The 18,619-nt window shown below is 39.9% G+C and overlaps 1 protein-coding gene across 1 annotated transcript; it reads left to right on the forward strand.

The window, feature by feature from the left end:
• The first annotated feature begins 3,923 nt into the window (after nt 1-3,923).
• tnfaip3 (tumor necrosis factor, alpha-induced protein 3) lies at nt 3,924-13,329 on the forward strand. The gene is made up of 9 exons (XM_053502170.1): nt 3,924-4,243; nt 5,071-5,407; nt 8,652-8,842; nt 9,130-9,271; nt 9,370-9,540; nt 9,630-9,810; nt 10,050-10,900; nt 11,110-11,303; nt 11,406-13,329. Exons 2-9 carry the CDS (start codon nt 5,101-5,103, stop codon nt 11,667-11,669), a joined length of 2,301 nt encoding a protein of 766 aa, XP_053358145.1. The 5' UTR covers nt 3,924-4,243; nt 5,071-5,100; the 3' UTR covers nt 11,670-13,329.
• The last annotated feature ends 5,290 nt before the right edge of the window (nt 13,330-18,619 follow it).

Consider the following 18,619-nt stretch of genomic DNA (forward strand, 5'->3'; position numbering starts at 1 on the left):
ATGGGAAGTACAATTCAACGATGTGTACTTAAAACTACTGTGATTATTTGCTTCACCCATACACTCCTTCTCGTCCTCTCCGTTCCTCTTCTTCTGGTCTTTTGTCTATTCCTTCAGTTAAAATGGTTAAAATGGGAGCCAGGGCCTTTAGTTACACTGCCCCTAAACTCTGGAACGCACTACCCATTCATATTCGTCAGTTGGATTCTATTAACATTTTTAAATCACAACTTAAAACTTACCTCTTCAAATCTGCTTATTCATTGTAATTTTATTTATTATTATTATTTTTATTATTATTATTATTTTATTTAGTTTTTTCTCCCTAATTTTTATGTATTGGTGTTTTATTGCATGTGTTTCTGCTGTAAGGTGTCCTTGGGTGTCTTGAAAGGCGCCATCAAATAAAATGTATTATTATTATTATTATTATTATTATTATTATTATTATTATTAGGGATGTGTACTTAAAACTACTTAGATTGGGGAATCCATCAGAAATTCCAACATCTCTAAGCATCCTCCAAATTCTATTTGATATTAGATTAAAGAAATGCAATAGAATTCTATACAAACACCACCGTTTTTTAAGCTGTGTAAGGAAAAGCGGATTTACATAATGGCATTCCACATTGTGTTTTATTCCCTATTAAACACTATTTTAGTAACTTTCTATATGTTGGCTGTTGCCACTGTTTCCTGTATTTTGTTTTCCAGTTCTTTGTTTCAAACCACACCAGGTTATATTTCCTAGTAGTAGTTCTTGTTTGTCCCCTCTGTGAATTTTGACAGTAATCACTGGAAATTCCTGAATTAAAAATATAAAGAGAATGTGAAATTACTCTTTAAGTCCTTGGATGGGTTTCCTGCTGTTTGCCCATACATTTTATTCCATACATTACAGGAATTAGTTAATTGTAATAGACACTAAATAGGTTAAGTATAAAATGGCTTGTAGATGCCTTGTAACAAAATAAATATAATCCCATTTCGGCCTAAAAACAAAAATTGCAGATTTCCAGAATGACATCACATGTACAGCTGACAAATTCATTTGGTATTCATATTACCTTTTGACAGAAATACTTTTCTGAAATACAAAAAGTACCTAGATTTACACAACCCATATTATTCAGGAGTAAAATATATATCATAAAAACATAATCTAAAGACATAATGATCTCAAGGCTAGCTTATTTTATCAGTAAAAAAAAAACTGATAAAATAAGATAAAATATAATAAACTGGCCTTGAGATCATTATGTCAAGCTCTGTTTTACTAGCAAGTTGGCCAAACTCTTAGCCATGAAGAATATTCTTTTAACTTAAACAAACCTAAAATGTGGCTTGCTGGTTAGGTAACATTAATGTTTTAATACTCATATGGAATAAATGATAAGGTACACTAAACAAAAAAAAAAAAAAAAAGCTGTAGCTATCTATTTCAACCTAATTTTCAAGCTAATTAAAAAAACATAACTTGCTAACTTACTTATCCAGCTATTTTAGAAACCTGAACCAGATAGCTAGCTACTAGCTAAATTAAACAAACTAAATAACTGGCTTTAATTAATCAAACTTTAGGTTGATTCAACCCTCTTCTTTAGATTAGATGGTAAAATTAAATGTATGTTTTGAAAAAACACTATCTTTTTAAGGACAATAAAATTATAAATATTTGAAAGTTTACTTTAGTAAAAGAAAGAGCATTTAAGAACATTAATCCCTTTTAATGAGGAGCAATAATAAGGAGTAATAAGGCAGTTTTTCTAGTAACCACTAGATGGTGCATAGGTTCTTTTTTGATTGCCAGGACAGAAGTAAATGGTTTAAATTTCTTGAATCAAATTTGTAAACCACTGTTTCCAAACTCCTGAATATCCCATGTCTCTGAACAACCTTGTGTAACATCTCTTTGTCACACCTTGGCTAACAATGTAGTCTTATATGATCTTAATTTCCTGTTACACCTAATAAAATACACCAAATACAAACACTATTTTAGCCACTACATTATTTATTATAAATGGATCCCTTTATCATTTCAGTCTAATCATAGGGAGAAAATAATAGAAAAGGCTAAGCTATGGAAAAAAAAGAAAAAAAAAACTTTTTCTACTGCACCTCATAATGTTTTCTTTTCATGTCTGTCTGAGAATAACTCCGGGGAAGTTCCCCTTGACTAAAGTAAATGAAAAAAAACTTTTAGGTGATTAATGTGAATCATAGGTAGGTTTATATCCCTTATGAGTGGTCTCTGTGTGCGGTATATTACAGGAGGCTTTATAGCACATGAGAATATGAGATATGTCTACGATGACCCTTATTAAAAAGGATTTTGGCAAATGGTACAGGACAGTGACTCCCTCATAGATGCCTGTGTACTGTGGGTTTGAAGACTGAAACTAAATGGTATGTACATGTATATTTCCACACACTCACAGCAGTAAAGTACACATAAAGAAGCAGAAAGGAGGATTGTGCTATTATTTGTTTTATTACAATTAAACATGGTGAAAAGACATGGTTTATATTGAAAGTCTAGTCTAACACAAATGTTGGGACACATGTGATATTCTTATTGAATTTGCAAACATTTAGGTTGCAATTTTACGTTTTAATGACAATCATACAAACAACTGTAGGTGTAAATGGTAAAAACTGTCATTTACTTTAGAAAATGAAATGTTTTTATCCGGAGAAGTGTAACAAGCTGGACTTTTTTAAAAGCTTCTGATTTACACAACTGGTCAACTCATTATAGCACCTTCACTACAATCAATCAATATGTCCGTATATTATGTGTATTGTGTGTGTAAAAAGTTGTGTAAATCACTATCTGATATTACTGACTTATTTTACTTGTTCTTTAAACTGCTGCCCTATAATAAACGCAGTTTAATCCAAACTTAATGAACAAGTAGGCTGGTGTGGATCTGCAAAGTGTTCTGTAAGTGGAAATTTTGAGGAATAGAAAGCTCTATGTGTTAATGAACATATTTGTAAATGTTCATGAAACCTGTAGTTAGGGGGTTTTGGAATTTAGTTCACAGTTTAAATGGTCCTTAAACCAAACTAAAACCCCTGGTTTATATCTCAAACGTATCGCTATGAACTTGAATGCAAAAATACAATAGGGTCATCAATTAATATTATTTTTGCCAGTTACTGAAGAATCTTTGATCTTTCATAAAATCGGAAAGCCTTGGTGACTAACAGCTGGTTGGTTAATATTTCAGAACAACAAGCTACCATACAAGATGCTTCAAACTTTAGGCTAAACTTCTTTTTTTTTTTTTATTGTGTAAATCACAATCTGATAGGTATTTCAAGCTTGTTATTAAAACTGCTCCTTTACACTGAATGTGGTTTAATTCATACTTCATGAACAAGTAGGCTGGTGTGGATCTGTAAAGTGTTCTGTAGGTGGAAATTTGGGGGGAAAGAAAGCTGTATGTGTTAATGAACTCATTTATAAAATATTCATGAAACCTGTAGTGAGGAGCTTTTGGAATTTAGTCTAAAAGGGACGCGAAAAGGATTGTTTATGTCTATAAGTTATTATATAAGTTATAAAATTTACATTTAAATTAAAGTAATGCAAAAGTATAATAGAGTCAGTCAATGAAGACTATCCTTGTCTAGTCACTGGAGAATCTTTGATTCATGATAAAATTGTATGGTTGGGCAACACTTCAGAACAACAAGATGATTCAATCCTTATGCAACTGGGTGTACGTGTTCAATATCATTTGATTTTGCTTTCCTTAGGACAAGTCGTACTCGTATCGTAGATGCTTTGAACATTACGTTCGAAAAGCGAAACCAGGATAACAATAGTAATAGGACACGCCCACAGACGGCGACAGGTGGGGCGTGGCTAAGACAGGGGCGTCACCGCGTCAGCCGAACGTCATCACGCTAGAAATGAACGCTGTACAGGCTGAAGCTGAAGTAATTCGTTTTATGATAGGTTGTGAAAGTGGAAAGTACCTCCTCGGAAATCCCCTTTGGCATTTCCTTATTGACATCAATTGGGCGCCGTTGTCGGATAGAATAAGTCCTACGCTGTGTTTTTGAACGCCTAGAATGTGCGCTTGGTGAAAAGAGAGGCTGCTGCGTTGGCTCTGAAGGCGCCATGGACTACTGAAGCGACTCGGGGATCCAGTGGATCGAGCAGCAGGCGGCGGGGGACCGGAGCATCTTATGGGCTTTGTTGGCGGATAACCGACATATTGAACAGGTAACAACAGTTGTGCGCTTTCCGTCGTCGTCGCGCTCTTGTCTGCGTGTCGCACTGTGTGCTGAATGACACACACCGGGACACAATGAGTCGCGGATTCGGTAGAAAAACGACAGATCGGTTTGGAAGGCTTGTTGGATGTCTGAATGAAACGCCACGGCTTGACAGCCATTGTTTGCCAAAATGTCCCTTTAATCCGAATCAGTCTAACTAGAAGCATCAGTGAAGAGCAACAAAAAAAGGCCTCGGTTTTATTTCGGCTCTGGTGCTCTCATTTTTGTTGGGTGACAGCGTTGCATTGTCTCTGACGGCTTTATCGGAGGAATTACGTAATTGGAGCGTCAGGCGGCTCAGAGTGGCGAAAAGCCGCATCGGCCCCTCGCGCGCGCTCGCTCTCTCTCTCTCTCTCTCTCTCTCTATTGTGCCTCTGACAGACAACACTCCCCCGCGTGCGTGTGTGGTTTTTATTGTCTCTTTAAATGCATCCTGGTGGTGAATTTGTTTCCTCTGTTCTCGACATGCACGCTGTTCTGTAGAAGAACAAGCCAAGTTGTCCTCAGACAAGTCGGGCCTAAACGCTGCGTCTGGAAGTTAGTCGCATTTCCCAGTTCCAGTCTGGTCTCACGACTTGTTCCCTCATACCTGATGAGTCCAGACTCAAGTAACTAAACCATCTCATTCACATGCTAGAGTAATGATGTAAGCTATTCCGAGTACAAGTCTGTCTGTACCTTCTCCACACTTCAAGTTCACCGGTTACCCAAAGTAAAGATTGGTCAAGATGCCCATATTGAAACAAAACATTTCTTTTGTCTTTTCTTCCACAGAGCTAAACTGGTTTCCCACAAGAGAACACAATGTCACAAGGCCAAAACTTCCTGCCCAAGTTCCTGTTTGTGAGTAACCTCCTGAAGGCCATGAAGATCCGGGAGCGTGTGCCCCATGACGTGGTTAAGCCGGCGGCCAGCAGCGGTCTCCTTCACCATCTTCGTGGCATGCACCGCTACACGCTGGAAATGATCAGGATGAGCCAGTTCCCGCAGGCCTTTCGTGAGATCATCCAGTCTGCCATCTTGGACCGGGCGATGCAGACATCCCTGGAGCAGGAGAAGAGGCTCAACTGGTGCCGTGAGGTCAAGAAGCTGGTGCCACTCCGGACAAATGGTAACGGCTTTAGTTTAGTTCAGCTCAAAGCTTGGGTTGGCTTTAATTAGTTTGGTCTAATGGAAGGCTTGTTGAGGATAGAGTCTTAAATAAAGATAGATTTCTTTACAATTACAGTTGACCCAGAAATGTGAAATGACCATTTTAATGATCTTCTTCTAAACAAATAGCAAAATTAGTCTTTTATTTTTTGTTTCTATTTTGCTAGGCAGATGAACCCTAACTGTTGACCATTACATTTTATGTTTATTTTTTTTAATTATTACATTTTTATATGACATAAATGACAAAAAGGCTGTTCAGTTCAGAACTGCCTTGTTGAAGCTCTTAATGGAAACACACTAATCCTCTGGTAAGAACTGGGACCAGACCAAAGAGTTAATAGTCATGGAAAACTGCTGTTCTGCTGCTGCATGAGTATATCAGAAGTGACGGGAAAATCCTAAACAGTCCCAGTGACGTCCCCCTACCATCCCTTTTCATTCTTTCATGAGATTTGATCTAGGGGTCTTTCCTGATTCATCATTCACAGTGAGTTGTTTTATGAGCTGAACACGTCCGCTGTTAACCCAAGGTCACGCTACATGACTGGCTCTGGATAAGTAATGCTTCAACCCCAGTCTTTTAGAGTTCTTACACTTTTCCTCCTGTGTGCTATACTGTAATTGAATAGTAACACCACCTGAACAAAATGTGTCAAAAAAACGTGTGTGATGATAAATGTGGCAAGTCTGTTCTCGCCAGTTTTCCCCCCTCAGAATCGTATATAAACATTGCATTGTTGGCTTTTAATTGGTTGAAGATGGAAAGCTAATAATAATATGTATGATCATTTCAAAAATTTCTGAGCTTCCTTCATAGTGGTTTAGTTTTAGTTGACGTTTATGGTTGTTGTAGTTTATCCTTTACTCTGTATATGTATAAAGTTCCTATCAGAAAGATTTAAGCTCAACACAGCCTTCACTTTAATTAACCCACGTCACAAATACGGAAGATCTGAAGATCCTTCGTTTCAACCGGCTGCTTATTAGTAGAATTTAATCCGATCAGGTGACACCAGGACAAGGGCAAGGATGGCAGGACAGTCCATGCCAGTGGTCGCAAAGCTGACTCATTTTATTTTATGTCCATGTTTGGAAGCTGAGGCTGAAATAGAGACTGAGCTGATAAGGATGTGGTCTGGGTATTTCCAAAATGTCCACTATATGTCTTTCATATCAGTTTTCCTTCTCATTAGGCAGTGTTCATTGATTTAGATGGGGCGTAATCATTTCGTTTTTGGGGCGGACCGGATGTATTGTGACAGTTCTGGCAATGTGACTACTAAAATAAAGATGTGATTATTTTCACGATTGTAACTGGTAAGTGTCGTTGGTAAGGTAAAATCATTGTAGATTTACTTTTGAACTGAGAGGAAAGTTTTCGCCCTTGAACTAGAGAAATTCTTTTCTAAAATTAAAAAGAAGAAGCAGTTTCTCAACATGCCTCATGTAGGTGGACCAGCTCGTTACATTGTAATTTATAACAAACATCTAAATACTTAACAACTTAAAACCTAAATGGTAAGAAACCAGGTTGCCTGGGGCAATACTTTGTCCAGACGACCATCAATTTTGCTCCTTGCTTGACTTGGGACTCCATCCGGAATTTTAAAAGAAACGAAGGAGGCCCCCTACTGTGATATTGAAAGTTTAGCGAGCAAAAAGAGACATTCCTGTTGAATGAGGTCCCTCCCCTTTGGAAAGTCCAGCCACTCTGCTGTCTCAAGAGCTGAGCAGCGAACGAAAAAGCTGCCATGTCAGGCTCGCGACACTTAATCAGAGCAAATCGCTTATGGGGGAATTTCCTCGCTGTTGTGTTATAGCCTTGTTTTAGAATAGTGTGTTACCAGGACTCGCACCAGTTGCACAACCTCGAAAAAACCCAGAAGTTTTCAATGGAATCTAGTTTAGATTATCTAATTATAAATAATCTGCTTATAGCAGCATAACCTAATGCATCTTTGTAATTGTTAATAATGAAGTCCGGCTTTATTTATATATATATATTTTTTTATTTTTGGCTCAAATTTAAATGCACTGCTTTGGTTAGTTCTTCAACAAAAGGTCTTTTTCTCCACGTTAAGTGGACATCATCAAATGGCAAGACATTTCATAAATTTGTAATTTCCTTTTATATCATTGTAGTGCTTAAAATATTTTTAAATGATTTATGTATGTTTTTTGTATGTACGTTCTTATTACGTGACTTAGTGTTTTAGCCGAATGAAATGTAAAAGTTTAGCTGTTTAAAAAAGTTGTAAGTTATCCTCAGGAATGTAATTCTTTTTACTTTATAATGTATCGCTATTTTATTTAGGACAGAACACTTTAAAAGTCGCATGTTTAAGCAAAGCCAGTGCTATCTATCTACCTATCTATATATCCGTTTATCTACCTATCTATCTGTCTATTTATATATATATTCACACACACACTCATATACATACAGTATAGATATATACACTCACGCACACACCCTTTCTGCTATAGGCGGCTACTTTTTAACACGTCTGTAAGGCTTATTTCCTCTTTTAAAAGATATATAGCCATCTGTAATAGATACCTTTTAACTGCTCCAGCAGCATGCTGGAAATTCCCCAGTTCTTTTTTTTTTTTTTTTTTGTCACATCACCTGACTAAACACCTAACCATAGCTCCTATAGCACCAAAATAATTTTTTCGCCCACAAAGTCCAGAGATATTTGCTATACTCCATGTAAGTAAATCTCTGGTGCTTTTTTTTTAACGTCAAGTCGCAGAACACATTTGCTTCTTTCTTTTCTTTTAGCGTCTTTTAGGGGATTTTTTTTCTTCTTCTTTTTTTTTGTTAAAGGAAAAAAATACCCTTTTGAGCTTGTGGAGGCGGCTTAGAACAGAGAGCATTCAAACCGGAACTGCAAGTCAGTCTGCAGCACACACACTCAACTCTGCCCTTTTTGCTCCCTTTGATTCTTGTCAGATCAAACTTGAAGAGTTTATTGTGTTTTGTGCTATTCTGACCGATGGGTGTGAGAATTCCGAAATGTGCAATTATTTATTTATTTTTATTTTAGGTTTATAACAGCGAAGGCACCAGTCTTAATAGTCTCTAAAAAAAAATTCGTCATTGCATGGGTGAAGTTTAATGTTCATGTTTAAAAGTTTTCCCATGCTTGTACATCAGGCAAATCATTCAAGTCATGCTTTTTATTTGTTTGGTCTAGGTGATGGGAATTGCCTGCTCCATGCAGCTTCACAGTACATGCTGGGTGTCCAGGACACAGACCTGGTCCTGCGCAAGGCCCTTTACGCCGTGCTCAAAGAGACGGACACAAGTCATTTCAGGGCACGCTTTCAGACGGAGCTGCTACACTCCCAGGAGTTCACCCAGACCGGCCTGCGCTACAGCACCACGGTGACTACCTACATACAGTACACACTTTTACAAAATGCCAAGCCACCGAGATGTAACAGCGGCTAGAATGGTTTGTCCTGGAGCTCTGGTGATGCTGTATTAAATATGTGTGTCTGCATGCTATTAAAATGTTACGTAGTTAAATATATCGTAACCTGTTATTGAGAGCAGTGTAATTTTTGTGTGGTAAATATTCAGACAGAGAGTGCCCGTGGCTTCAGTTTCCTACAGAATTGTGGGTCATGAGACATTCATATTAATAAATTTTAAATATGTATATTTTTCAGAACTGGGAAGACGAATGGGCGAAGATAGTTGATATGGCGTCTCCTGTGACCAGCAGCAACGGTCTACAGTTTGACTCCTTGGAAGACATCCATATCTTTGTGCTGTCAAATATCCTGCGCCGGCCAATTATCGTAATCGCAGGTGTGAGAACTAATCGATGCTTACATATCCATTGGTTACTTTGAAACCTGTCCGAGCTCAGCTTATTCACGTACTTTTATACTTTTCTGTATCTGCAGATCAAGTGCTGAGGAGTATGAAGTCTGGCTCCTCTTTTTCACCCCTCAATGTAGGAGGCATTTACCTGCCTCTTCACTGGCCTCCAGGAGAGTGCTACAAGTATCCCATAGTGCTCGGCTATGACTCGCAACACTTTGCACCTCTAATCACAATCAAAGACAGTGGTCCAGGTACAACCCAGAACTCTATTAACCTCTTCTTATTACTGTTTAAAGGTTTTTTTTGTTTTGTTTTTAAATGATGTCCTGCTTTCTTTTAGAGTTTCGAGCCCTACCATTGATCAATCCAGGAAGGGGAGGGTTCGAGGAGCTGCGCATCCACTTTTTGACGGAGAAAGAGCAGCAACAGAAGGAGCGACTGCTAAATGAGTATCTGATGCTCATGGAGATCCCTGTAATTGGCCTGGGTTATGACCCCACGCAGATTATCAGGGCAGCACGGTACGAACCACATATGAGCACCACTAGTGATTCCATCAGTCTTGTAGATTTTGAGATGTAACAGTGGAGATCTGTCAAAATCCTTTTGCTGAAATGTATTGCAGGACCATTTAGGGAAAAGTTTATCATTTGTAATTACAATCAATTTCGTTTATTTTGTTTGGCACCTGCATATAATGTTCATCACATCCTGCTGCCGATTTAAAGGTCTAATAAGGTTTTACATCATTTTCCATCAGCCTCGATGAGGGTAATCTGCCTGAGGACATGAACCTAATGGAAGACTACCTGCAGCTGGTGAATCATGAGTACAAGCGGTGGCAGGAGGACAAGGATGCACTGTGGCCACCCACGTCACAGCAGGCACCACCGCCCTTCTCTGTCTCACAGTTGTCGCTGATAGAGATCCGCTGTGCTACGCCGCGCTGCACCTTCTATGTCTCGGTGGACACACAGCCGCACTGCCACCAGTGCTTCGAGAAGCGGCGCGCCAGCGGTAAGCACGAGGCTGTTACCAGTCGCCCCAACCGAACCAATCATGCCAACGCGCCGTCCGAGCCGACAGTCCCGAGCCCGCGCTCGGCGCCACCGACGGCACCCAGTCTGAGCCTGTACAGTGAGACGCACGCCATGAAGTGCAAGACGCCCGGCTGTCTCTTCACGCTCAGTGTAGAGCACGACGGCTTGTGCGAACGCTGCTTCAATACCCGTCAGGCAGGGAACGGGCAACCCCAGGGCCCTGCCCATGGCTGGGGACATGCTCAGTGGGGCCCCAGCACCCGAGATCGAGACAAAGATCGAGAAAGGGACACAGAGCACTGCACCGCATGTAGGCAAGAGGCCTTTCGGACATTCAACGGCCTTTGTCCGCCGTGCATGCAAGGGAGTGCTGTTGCCCAGCAGCAGGAGCCCAGAATGGACATGCCAGGGTGGGCGCCATCCAGGGAGCCGGAGCGCCCTGGTACCACTGGGCATACGTGGAACCCACAGACTGCACGCCAGTGCAAACGCTCGGGCTGCCAGTTCTTCGGCACACCCGAGAAATTAGGATTCTGTACCATTTGTTATGTGGACTATCAGACCAATCACCGTAAGTAAACAACCAAATGTGCATAATAATAGATGAAAGTTATTCGAGTTATGGTAGTTCCTTAAAAGTAGCTTCAAAATGAAATGTGATTTTTGAAAAGATGTGCATCATTGTGATCTTTCTTCGTCTAGCTAACAAAGAGAGCATATTTGTAGCAAACACACAGTAGCACGAGAGTAACATATGTCCTGGTGGTGTTCTTGATGCAGAGGCAGCTCCAGCAGTGGTGCAGCCCAGACATACATCGGAGGCAGGTTTTCAAAACGTGCGGTGTCGTGGGCAAGGCTGCGGTGCCATGGGCAAAGCCATGCTCGAGGGCTACTGCAACAAGTGCTACGTGAAGGAGCAGAGCGCCAGACTGAATGAAGCCGCTAGCAGAGGCTCCACTTCTCCTCCAGTCTTGGTGAGTCCTTTAAAGACGTCCGCTATTTGTCTGCGTCCAAATGATGATAAATCTCCCTATTTATTCATTTGCATACTTATTTATTCATCCTTCGTTTTTCAGCGAGCGCCCAAAACGCGTCCGACAGCGACACTCAGCCAGGTCCAGTGCCGCCGCAGCGGATGTAAGAACGTGTCACCCGGCTGCACGGACTTGTGCCCGGACTGCCTGAATCGCGGCGGGCAGCGCGAGGGCCGTCGTGCCCACGCGCCAAAAGAGAAGAGCAAGCAGCGTTGCAGGACACAAGGCTGCGATCATTATGCCAACCAGGAAAAACAAGGCTACTGCAACGAGTGTGACCACTTTAAGCAGATTTACCGGGGCTGATGCTACCGGTTTCCTTTTCCGAAGAAGGGACTGGAACGGTTGCACGCCGGTGCGTGTGAATCATCTCCTACATGGAATTCCACAGCTAACTGAGCCACCTGTTTTCCGGGTGCCAGCAGTGGTGTAAACACTGGCAATTTACCTCTTGAGCAAAGTTTTGATCATTTTTCTATGTGAATAAGACAGACGGGGCTGTTGATATAAAGAAACTGATGATACACTGGCATCCAGTTGCATACATCTGTGCTATCTGTGATTTATATCAAACAGGGTAATAAGATTGTAAACAGTTTGTACATTGCTGAGGAAATTTGTGTGTCTGGGTGGGGGGACCTTCAAAAGATCGATTTTTCAATTGTGAGCTGAAAATGGTGAAATTTGACCAAAGTAACTTCCAGAATAATCGCGACCAAGTTGATGTACGTTGCTGCTGCAGATCGCAGTAATCCAGCGGGGCCTGTAGAAAATACACAGGAGACACAGCTACAGGGTTACAGAGGCCTCAGAAAACCAGTTGATTTCTTACAAATGTAGGTTAAGTGCCAATGAGTGTTCGCAAAGCAGAGCTCCAGTTTTCTTTTCTGCTGCACCATTTGATGTCTGCTGCCAAATCGGACCTGTTGCCTTTGAGATTTTTTTTTTGTTTGTTTAAAAAAAAACAAAAAAAAAAAACCTATTTATTTATTATTGCTCACTTTTTGTGGCCTGATTTCGCCTTGCTGGACGTCGTTTGGTTTGTTTACGTTTACTTGCTACGGTGCTAGCTGATGTTGGAGATATTCTAACATTTTCCCCGTAGCTAAAAGAAAAGAGAAGAATAAATTCCGAAGTGCAATAAAAACAGGTTCTCCATCACACCTTAACAAATAACACATAAACACCTGCTTGAAGAGAATCACCACATCAAAGAAACAGCAACGCGAAAGAATCGTGCATGCAAGACAGGATAGATTCCTTTATTAAGAAAAACAAAACAAAACAGCCAAACCAGACAAATCAGAAAGTAAACACGCCAGTGTGTTGTGTACATTCTTTTTTCGTGAGCACCCAGTTTAATCTGCTTTAAAAAAAAAAATGTACAAGGGAGTTTCCTTCCCTATATTTTACTTCTGCTATGTTCACATGATGCCTCTATTGCATACATTTGGTATGCGAAAACACGTCCATTGAACATGACCACTGCTCCCAACGCTTGCATAGAGATGCACGTAGAAAACGTTGCTATTTTGGCAACCGAGAATCAAGCACGTGCATTAGATGTTTCATTTCTGCCAGCTACGATAGAGGAGAAACTAGAGATGCGCAGGCCCCGTGTGCAGACGTGCTTTATACAAAAGATGCGTTCAAGAACAATTCCCAGTCCCACTGTTAGGAGTGTTGGCTCTTCAACTACTGAGTCTGAATTCAGTTCAGATCACCAATTTGCACAGAACGTAATAAGCTGCTCTGGAATTAGTTGAGGTATTTCTGACTTACTTCTGACATATTTACATTCCAACTGTAGACCTAGTTTAAAAAAAATACCACTTTTTTTTTTTTTTCTTTGTGGGTAGGGGGGGTGTGTTTGGTATTTATTCACAATAAACATTATCTGTATTGTGTTACAATAATTATTTATATGTTGTTCTGGAATAAATTATTTTTAATAGGAAAAGTTGAATCGACTTGGTGTTTGTGTTTTTTTATTTAAATTCGTTTCAATATGTGCACTAAATGTGATTATGTCGCCAAGAAACTGTAGTGTGCTACATATTAGGTACGGGAATCACCAGGGACCACCCGATAGGGAGTCATCGCGACACCTAGGTGCCAATTCATTTCTATTGCTATTCTATAGTATCACGATTTTATACATATCCTGATTTGACATAAAAATATTTCCAGATTTTGTTAGAATTCTGAACAAATTTTACGATTAATTTCAAATCTACCACACAGGATTCTGTGACATTCTTTAGCTTGCTCCACCTGTAGGATTATAGAGGAACTGCAATTGTACTCAAACGTAAACATACAAATTAAAAAAATTATCATTTAAAAAAAAAAATACTTTTTTTTTGTCACCTATTGCGATACGTAATTGAATCAATTCTTTTTTTTTTGTGCAGGGGGGGGGCATTTGCATTGAACAGCTGAGTCTATTAAAGATCTGAGAAAAATCATCAGTCGCTAAGAAGTCCATACAGAAGTGATACTTATGAATAAGTTTCACTATTAAGTTTACAGTAAAGTGCAGAAAAATGTCATGCGTACTGCCGGTAATTTTCTGTAATGTTTTAGATATTGTGTAAAACACCGGTACAAAAAGGCAGAGGAAGTCGACACATAGTTAAAGTTGAAACACAGGAACTATTGCCATTTGTCTCAGGAAGTTTTGTGACCACGAATTACCACACGTCATTCGTGAGTTGTTTCTTTTTTCTCTCTCTTTCTGTCGCTGGCATTTTTGTCGGTAATTTTTTTTTTGTCACTCTTTCGAATAATTCACTTGTGAAAGTCAGCCCACACAAGCTTGTGAGTGATGCGTAGGAAGAGTAGCAGCGGCCCCCTAGCCGCTTACTCACTGCTGGATGGAAAGCAGCTCAGAGGGAGGGGACATTCAGAGGAGGTGGGGGGAAAGAACCGCCACGCATGTGGGTGCCACGCCTTCCACATACCTACCACCTGCCTTGCGATCATTGGGAATGTCTGAAAAAAGTACAGCCACACAATCTACTGTAAATGAACATCATGGCTGTGGTCAGAAGATTACATATACTCAACACATGAACATGGCAGTCTTGGGACACCAATGATTTATTTGAAATGGTCTGGTGCAGAATGATTGTTCTCTTCTCATCATCTAGTCTTCGGTCTTAACATACACCATACAACATACAGTACGCCGATCCGCCACAACGCTAATACCTCTGTCAAGTAAACTGAATAACATTTTTTATCAATTCATTGGCACCCAAGGTTCATCGATTCCTCTGGGGAGCAAGGACCAGCCAGTCAGAAGAGCCAATGTACGGAAATGTAAAAAAAAGGTTAAGTTGTCTATGATAGAAAGGTATCAGAACGCCCAGTGCGTCACAACTTGCTGTGTATGAGGCTCAAGTTCAAGTTCGTTGATGTGGCCTCCAATTTCCCCAGATCTCAATCCGAGTGAGCATCCATGGGATGTGCTGGACAAACAAGTCTTATCCATGGAGATCACACTCTGTAAACCACAGCGCTCTGCCACTAATGTCCCGGTGCCAGACACCACAGTGCTCCTTGGGAGGTCTTATGGAGTTGTGCCTTCAGGGCTCAGAGCTGTTTTGGTGGCAGAAGTAGAACCTAAACCTAATATGGTTTTAATGTTAACAGTTTTAATCTTATGGCTGATTGGTGGAGCCATGCATGGTGCAGCACAAGGTTTAATTTATTTGGGGGTTTCTGAAATCATCACAGGATCAAAATTATACATACAAGGCCAAAAATATACATACACCCACATACTGTAGATTATTGGATCAGTTATGCTGAAAGTCCCAAAACAGCCTTCTCAACTTTCTGTTACTGATCATGATCGACGACTACAGCTGGTAGCTGCTTTGTGCCAACATAAAAGGGAGTGTTTACCCTTTTATCCATACGTCTTAGTTATGTTGTCATAGTTATTCCTGCCGGAGTCCCTGCTTGCTCTCTTGCACAATATACAGCATACATTGACCTCTATCTCACTCTGGCTATATACGCATAGCCCTTCTGAGATACCAGTGATCCTGACCCAATGCATGGATGCCTCTGGCTGCTGTTGATGATACACGATGGCCATGGAGATGGCATTAATGTTGTATTGAACTTTTAGCCTTTAAGTACATGGATATGCCAGTCATATTATATATTATATTTAAACTCAGGGAGTTTTTCCTTGCCACTGTCGCCCTCGGCTTGCTCACCAGGGACTATCTGACATTTTGATTTATCCACATTCAAATTCCATACAAACTTAAATAATTCTTTTGATTGTGTAAAGCTGCTTTGGGACAATGCCAATTGTTAAAAACGCTATACAAATAAAATTAAATGGAATTTAATTTAATTATCTGATATCACCCAAATAGGCATGGGTTCCCTATTGAGTCTTTTGAGTTTCCCCTCAAGGTTTGTTCCTTTTGTTATCTCTGGGAGATTTTCTGTGCCAACGTCACCCCTGGTCTGCTCATCAGGGATGGTTAGGATAGTTATAATTTATCGTTTCAGTCTAATTTATATGCATATTTTTATATGCATATGTATATGCATATAAGTCCTGAAACCAAAAATCACGTTCCCAATCAAATCCGTTGATACGTTGACCCAGTGACCTGGTGTCATCTGTGTATGGTGTCATCTGGTGTGCATGGTGTCATGTGATGGACTGCATCACCAGACGTAGACAAATATTCGCAAACTTGTTCATTCCCATTTACTGCTCCTTGTTTTGTTTTTTGAAGGAAGGAGGTTACTGGGGAGGAAACGAAAAACTACACACTTTCACAATAACCCGATCTCCAGGCCCTGGCACTCTGTGGGAGCACTGCTCCTGGCAGCACCACTGTGTCTTGCTGACTAAAGTTTTATTGATGTAAAATAAATAGAAAAATGCTGTCTTACAAAACTACAAAGATTAAAATGTATATAAAATATGTCAAATTTGAAATATGAGGCAGTTTATTTGTTATGTTTCCGGACGAGTCACTAGAAATGTAAGCTCAAACTCCAGAATGTCAGAAAGACACTTAAGCAGGATACAGACCTGCCGAAGTCCCTGCTTGCTCTCTGCACAATATACCATTGCATCCAAACACGGTAGTTATTCATTTTTTTAAAACATGTTGTACTTGCTAATTATTTTAAATTACCTAAATATTTTAAGAGTTTCTTTAACAGAGTGGTGCTCTTATGAGCAAGTACATAGTGAACATTTCTCATCAAGGCATTTAACTCAAAACACAACTGATACTGATGCAATATATTTTCTTTTTATTCCAAACCAAATATGGCTTCGAAACTAACAATAGAAAATTAAATAGAACTCATACTCATGTATGAGATACATCTTTACATAGAGATTTTTTTTTTACAGCATTTGCTTATTTGCCTATGGATCACAGGGAAGTCAGGGTACAAGGTGGGGGGCACCCCATTAGAGGCAGGAAGTACACACACACACACACACACACACACACAATATACTTTATTTGAAAATGAATGCCAGTCAGCCTAAAACACATGTCTTTGGACTGTGGGATGAAGCAGAATACCTTAAGAAAACCCACAAAACACAAGGAGAACACTCAAACTCTGAGAGTTGAGCCTCTAACCCTGGAGGTGCGATGCGACCTCAAAAACTGCCAAGTCACTATGCCACCTACTGCTTGGTTTTAAACTTTAGATAAAAAAAACAACAACTATATTACGAATTCCTCATAGACCTTGTACTTGTAGGCCATTCCCAGTTTACAACCAGATTAGACCCAATGACAATACAAACAAAAAAAAAATTCCAAGGAGGGAATACAAAATGTATGACTGGGGTTTTCGACACACCTAAAGACACAGTTTGATCTATGGAATGGAAAGGGAATTCCATGTATGTTACTATCTGGCTCTGTGAGTCAATGAGTCACACATGACATCAGGAAAAGTTCCAGCATTGATCTGATCAGTCAAGGTGCATTCCAGGAAGGTTTCATGAACAAACTCAGCCAGAACCTCCCAAACAGCGGCCAACTCATTAGATCTGACGTCTTAGAATATAATGATTATTTTTTTATTTATATAAGCATTTCCTAATCTGAGTAAATATAGACAAGAAATGACATGATTTTTTTTTGTTTAAACAAGGGGTATACAGTTATCTCTTGTCTTTGACTTTTTCTTTACAATATATAGATTTAATCCAATATATATATATATATATATATATATATATATATATATATATATATACTTTTTGTAAGTCTGTATCTTAGATATCTTAGTAGTTCATGGAAATTACCTCAGGTACTAAGTTCATGTTGCTCTTTTCAATAAGAAAGTGAAAGAAAAAAGACACTGTTCATACATGCTTACTCTAAGTTACAGTAAATTTTCTATATGGATCCTCAGGAAATTGGTTTTTGGTTTCTCTGTTTGTGACCTTGTTCTAGGCACGGCAGTCGTTGGTGTAGTTTATATCCTACACGTATAGTACTACATCTGTCAATCTATCTATATAAACTCCTGAAAAAACCTCTAGTCCCCAGAGAAATGTTACGATCAGAGACCAAAACTACAAAATTTCAAGCTGCCCTGAGAGCTCTAACGGGAATAGGAACAGCTTACACACTGCTATCTGATGCAGGGCCCTTTCTAGTAGTCTTAGGGTCCATGTTGACTCATCCTCTCTTGCGCAACCAGATCCCGTAAATTTGACCAGCATTTCACTCTGATTCAAAAAAAAACTTGTAAGTTTGGAGTTCAGGGGGTTGTCCCCGGCGAATAACAGCACTTTTGAGTGAGCTCGAGTCAAATGAACCAGGCCTGAGAAGCCACAGCGCCAGTGAACTCCAGTTCAGCGAGAGTGGGGGTGTGCACATGGGGAACATTTAAGACTAGAAGGGGAATCACTTCGTCAGGTGCTTTCTTTTTGGGTAACTTTTCAGTAAGTGACAATTTGACTCACGACCTGAGCAAGCACTCACTAAAATCCATTCAAATGAATAGTAAAGTTTGACTTTGATTTTAGGGCTTTTATGCCACTGAAGGTTTCACACATACTGTAGCTCTCGATATCTCTAAAAGCAGCTTCACTACTGAAAGACAGGATGTGTGAGGCCTAAAAGTATTTCTTCTGCAGTGTAAAGAACACATGAGACAAAGGCGTCTATGAAATAAGACAGCACACATTTGCCTATTACAGAAACATCCCCTGTACATTCTTGACCTCGTGACCTCAT

The sequence above is a fragment of the Clarias gariepinus genome, chromosome 8 (assembly GCF_024256425.1).
Source record: "Clarias gariepinus isolate MV-2021 ecotype Netherlands chromosome 8, CGAR_prim_01v2, whole genome shotgun sequence".
Taxonomy (NCBI): domain Eukaryota; kingdom Metazoa; phylum Chordata; class Actinopteri; order Siluriformes; family Clariidae; genus Clarias; species Clarias gariepinus.

Bases quoted from the DNA above. Each gene is read 5' to 3' on its own strand.
- tnfaip3 (XM_053502170.1), top strand. From the start codon at position 5,101: ATGTCACAAGGCCAAAACTTCCTGCCCAAGTTCCTGTTTGTGAGTAAC. The intron at 10,901-11,109 runs GTAAGTAAACAA...TTCTTGATGCAG, and splicing joins GGACTATCAGACCAATCACC to AGGCAGCTCCAGCAGTGGTG. The intron at 11,304-11,405 runs GTGAGTCCTTTA...TTCGTTTTTCAG, and splicing joins CCACTTCTCCTCCAGTCTTG to CGAGCGCCCAAAACGCGTCC.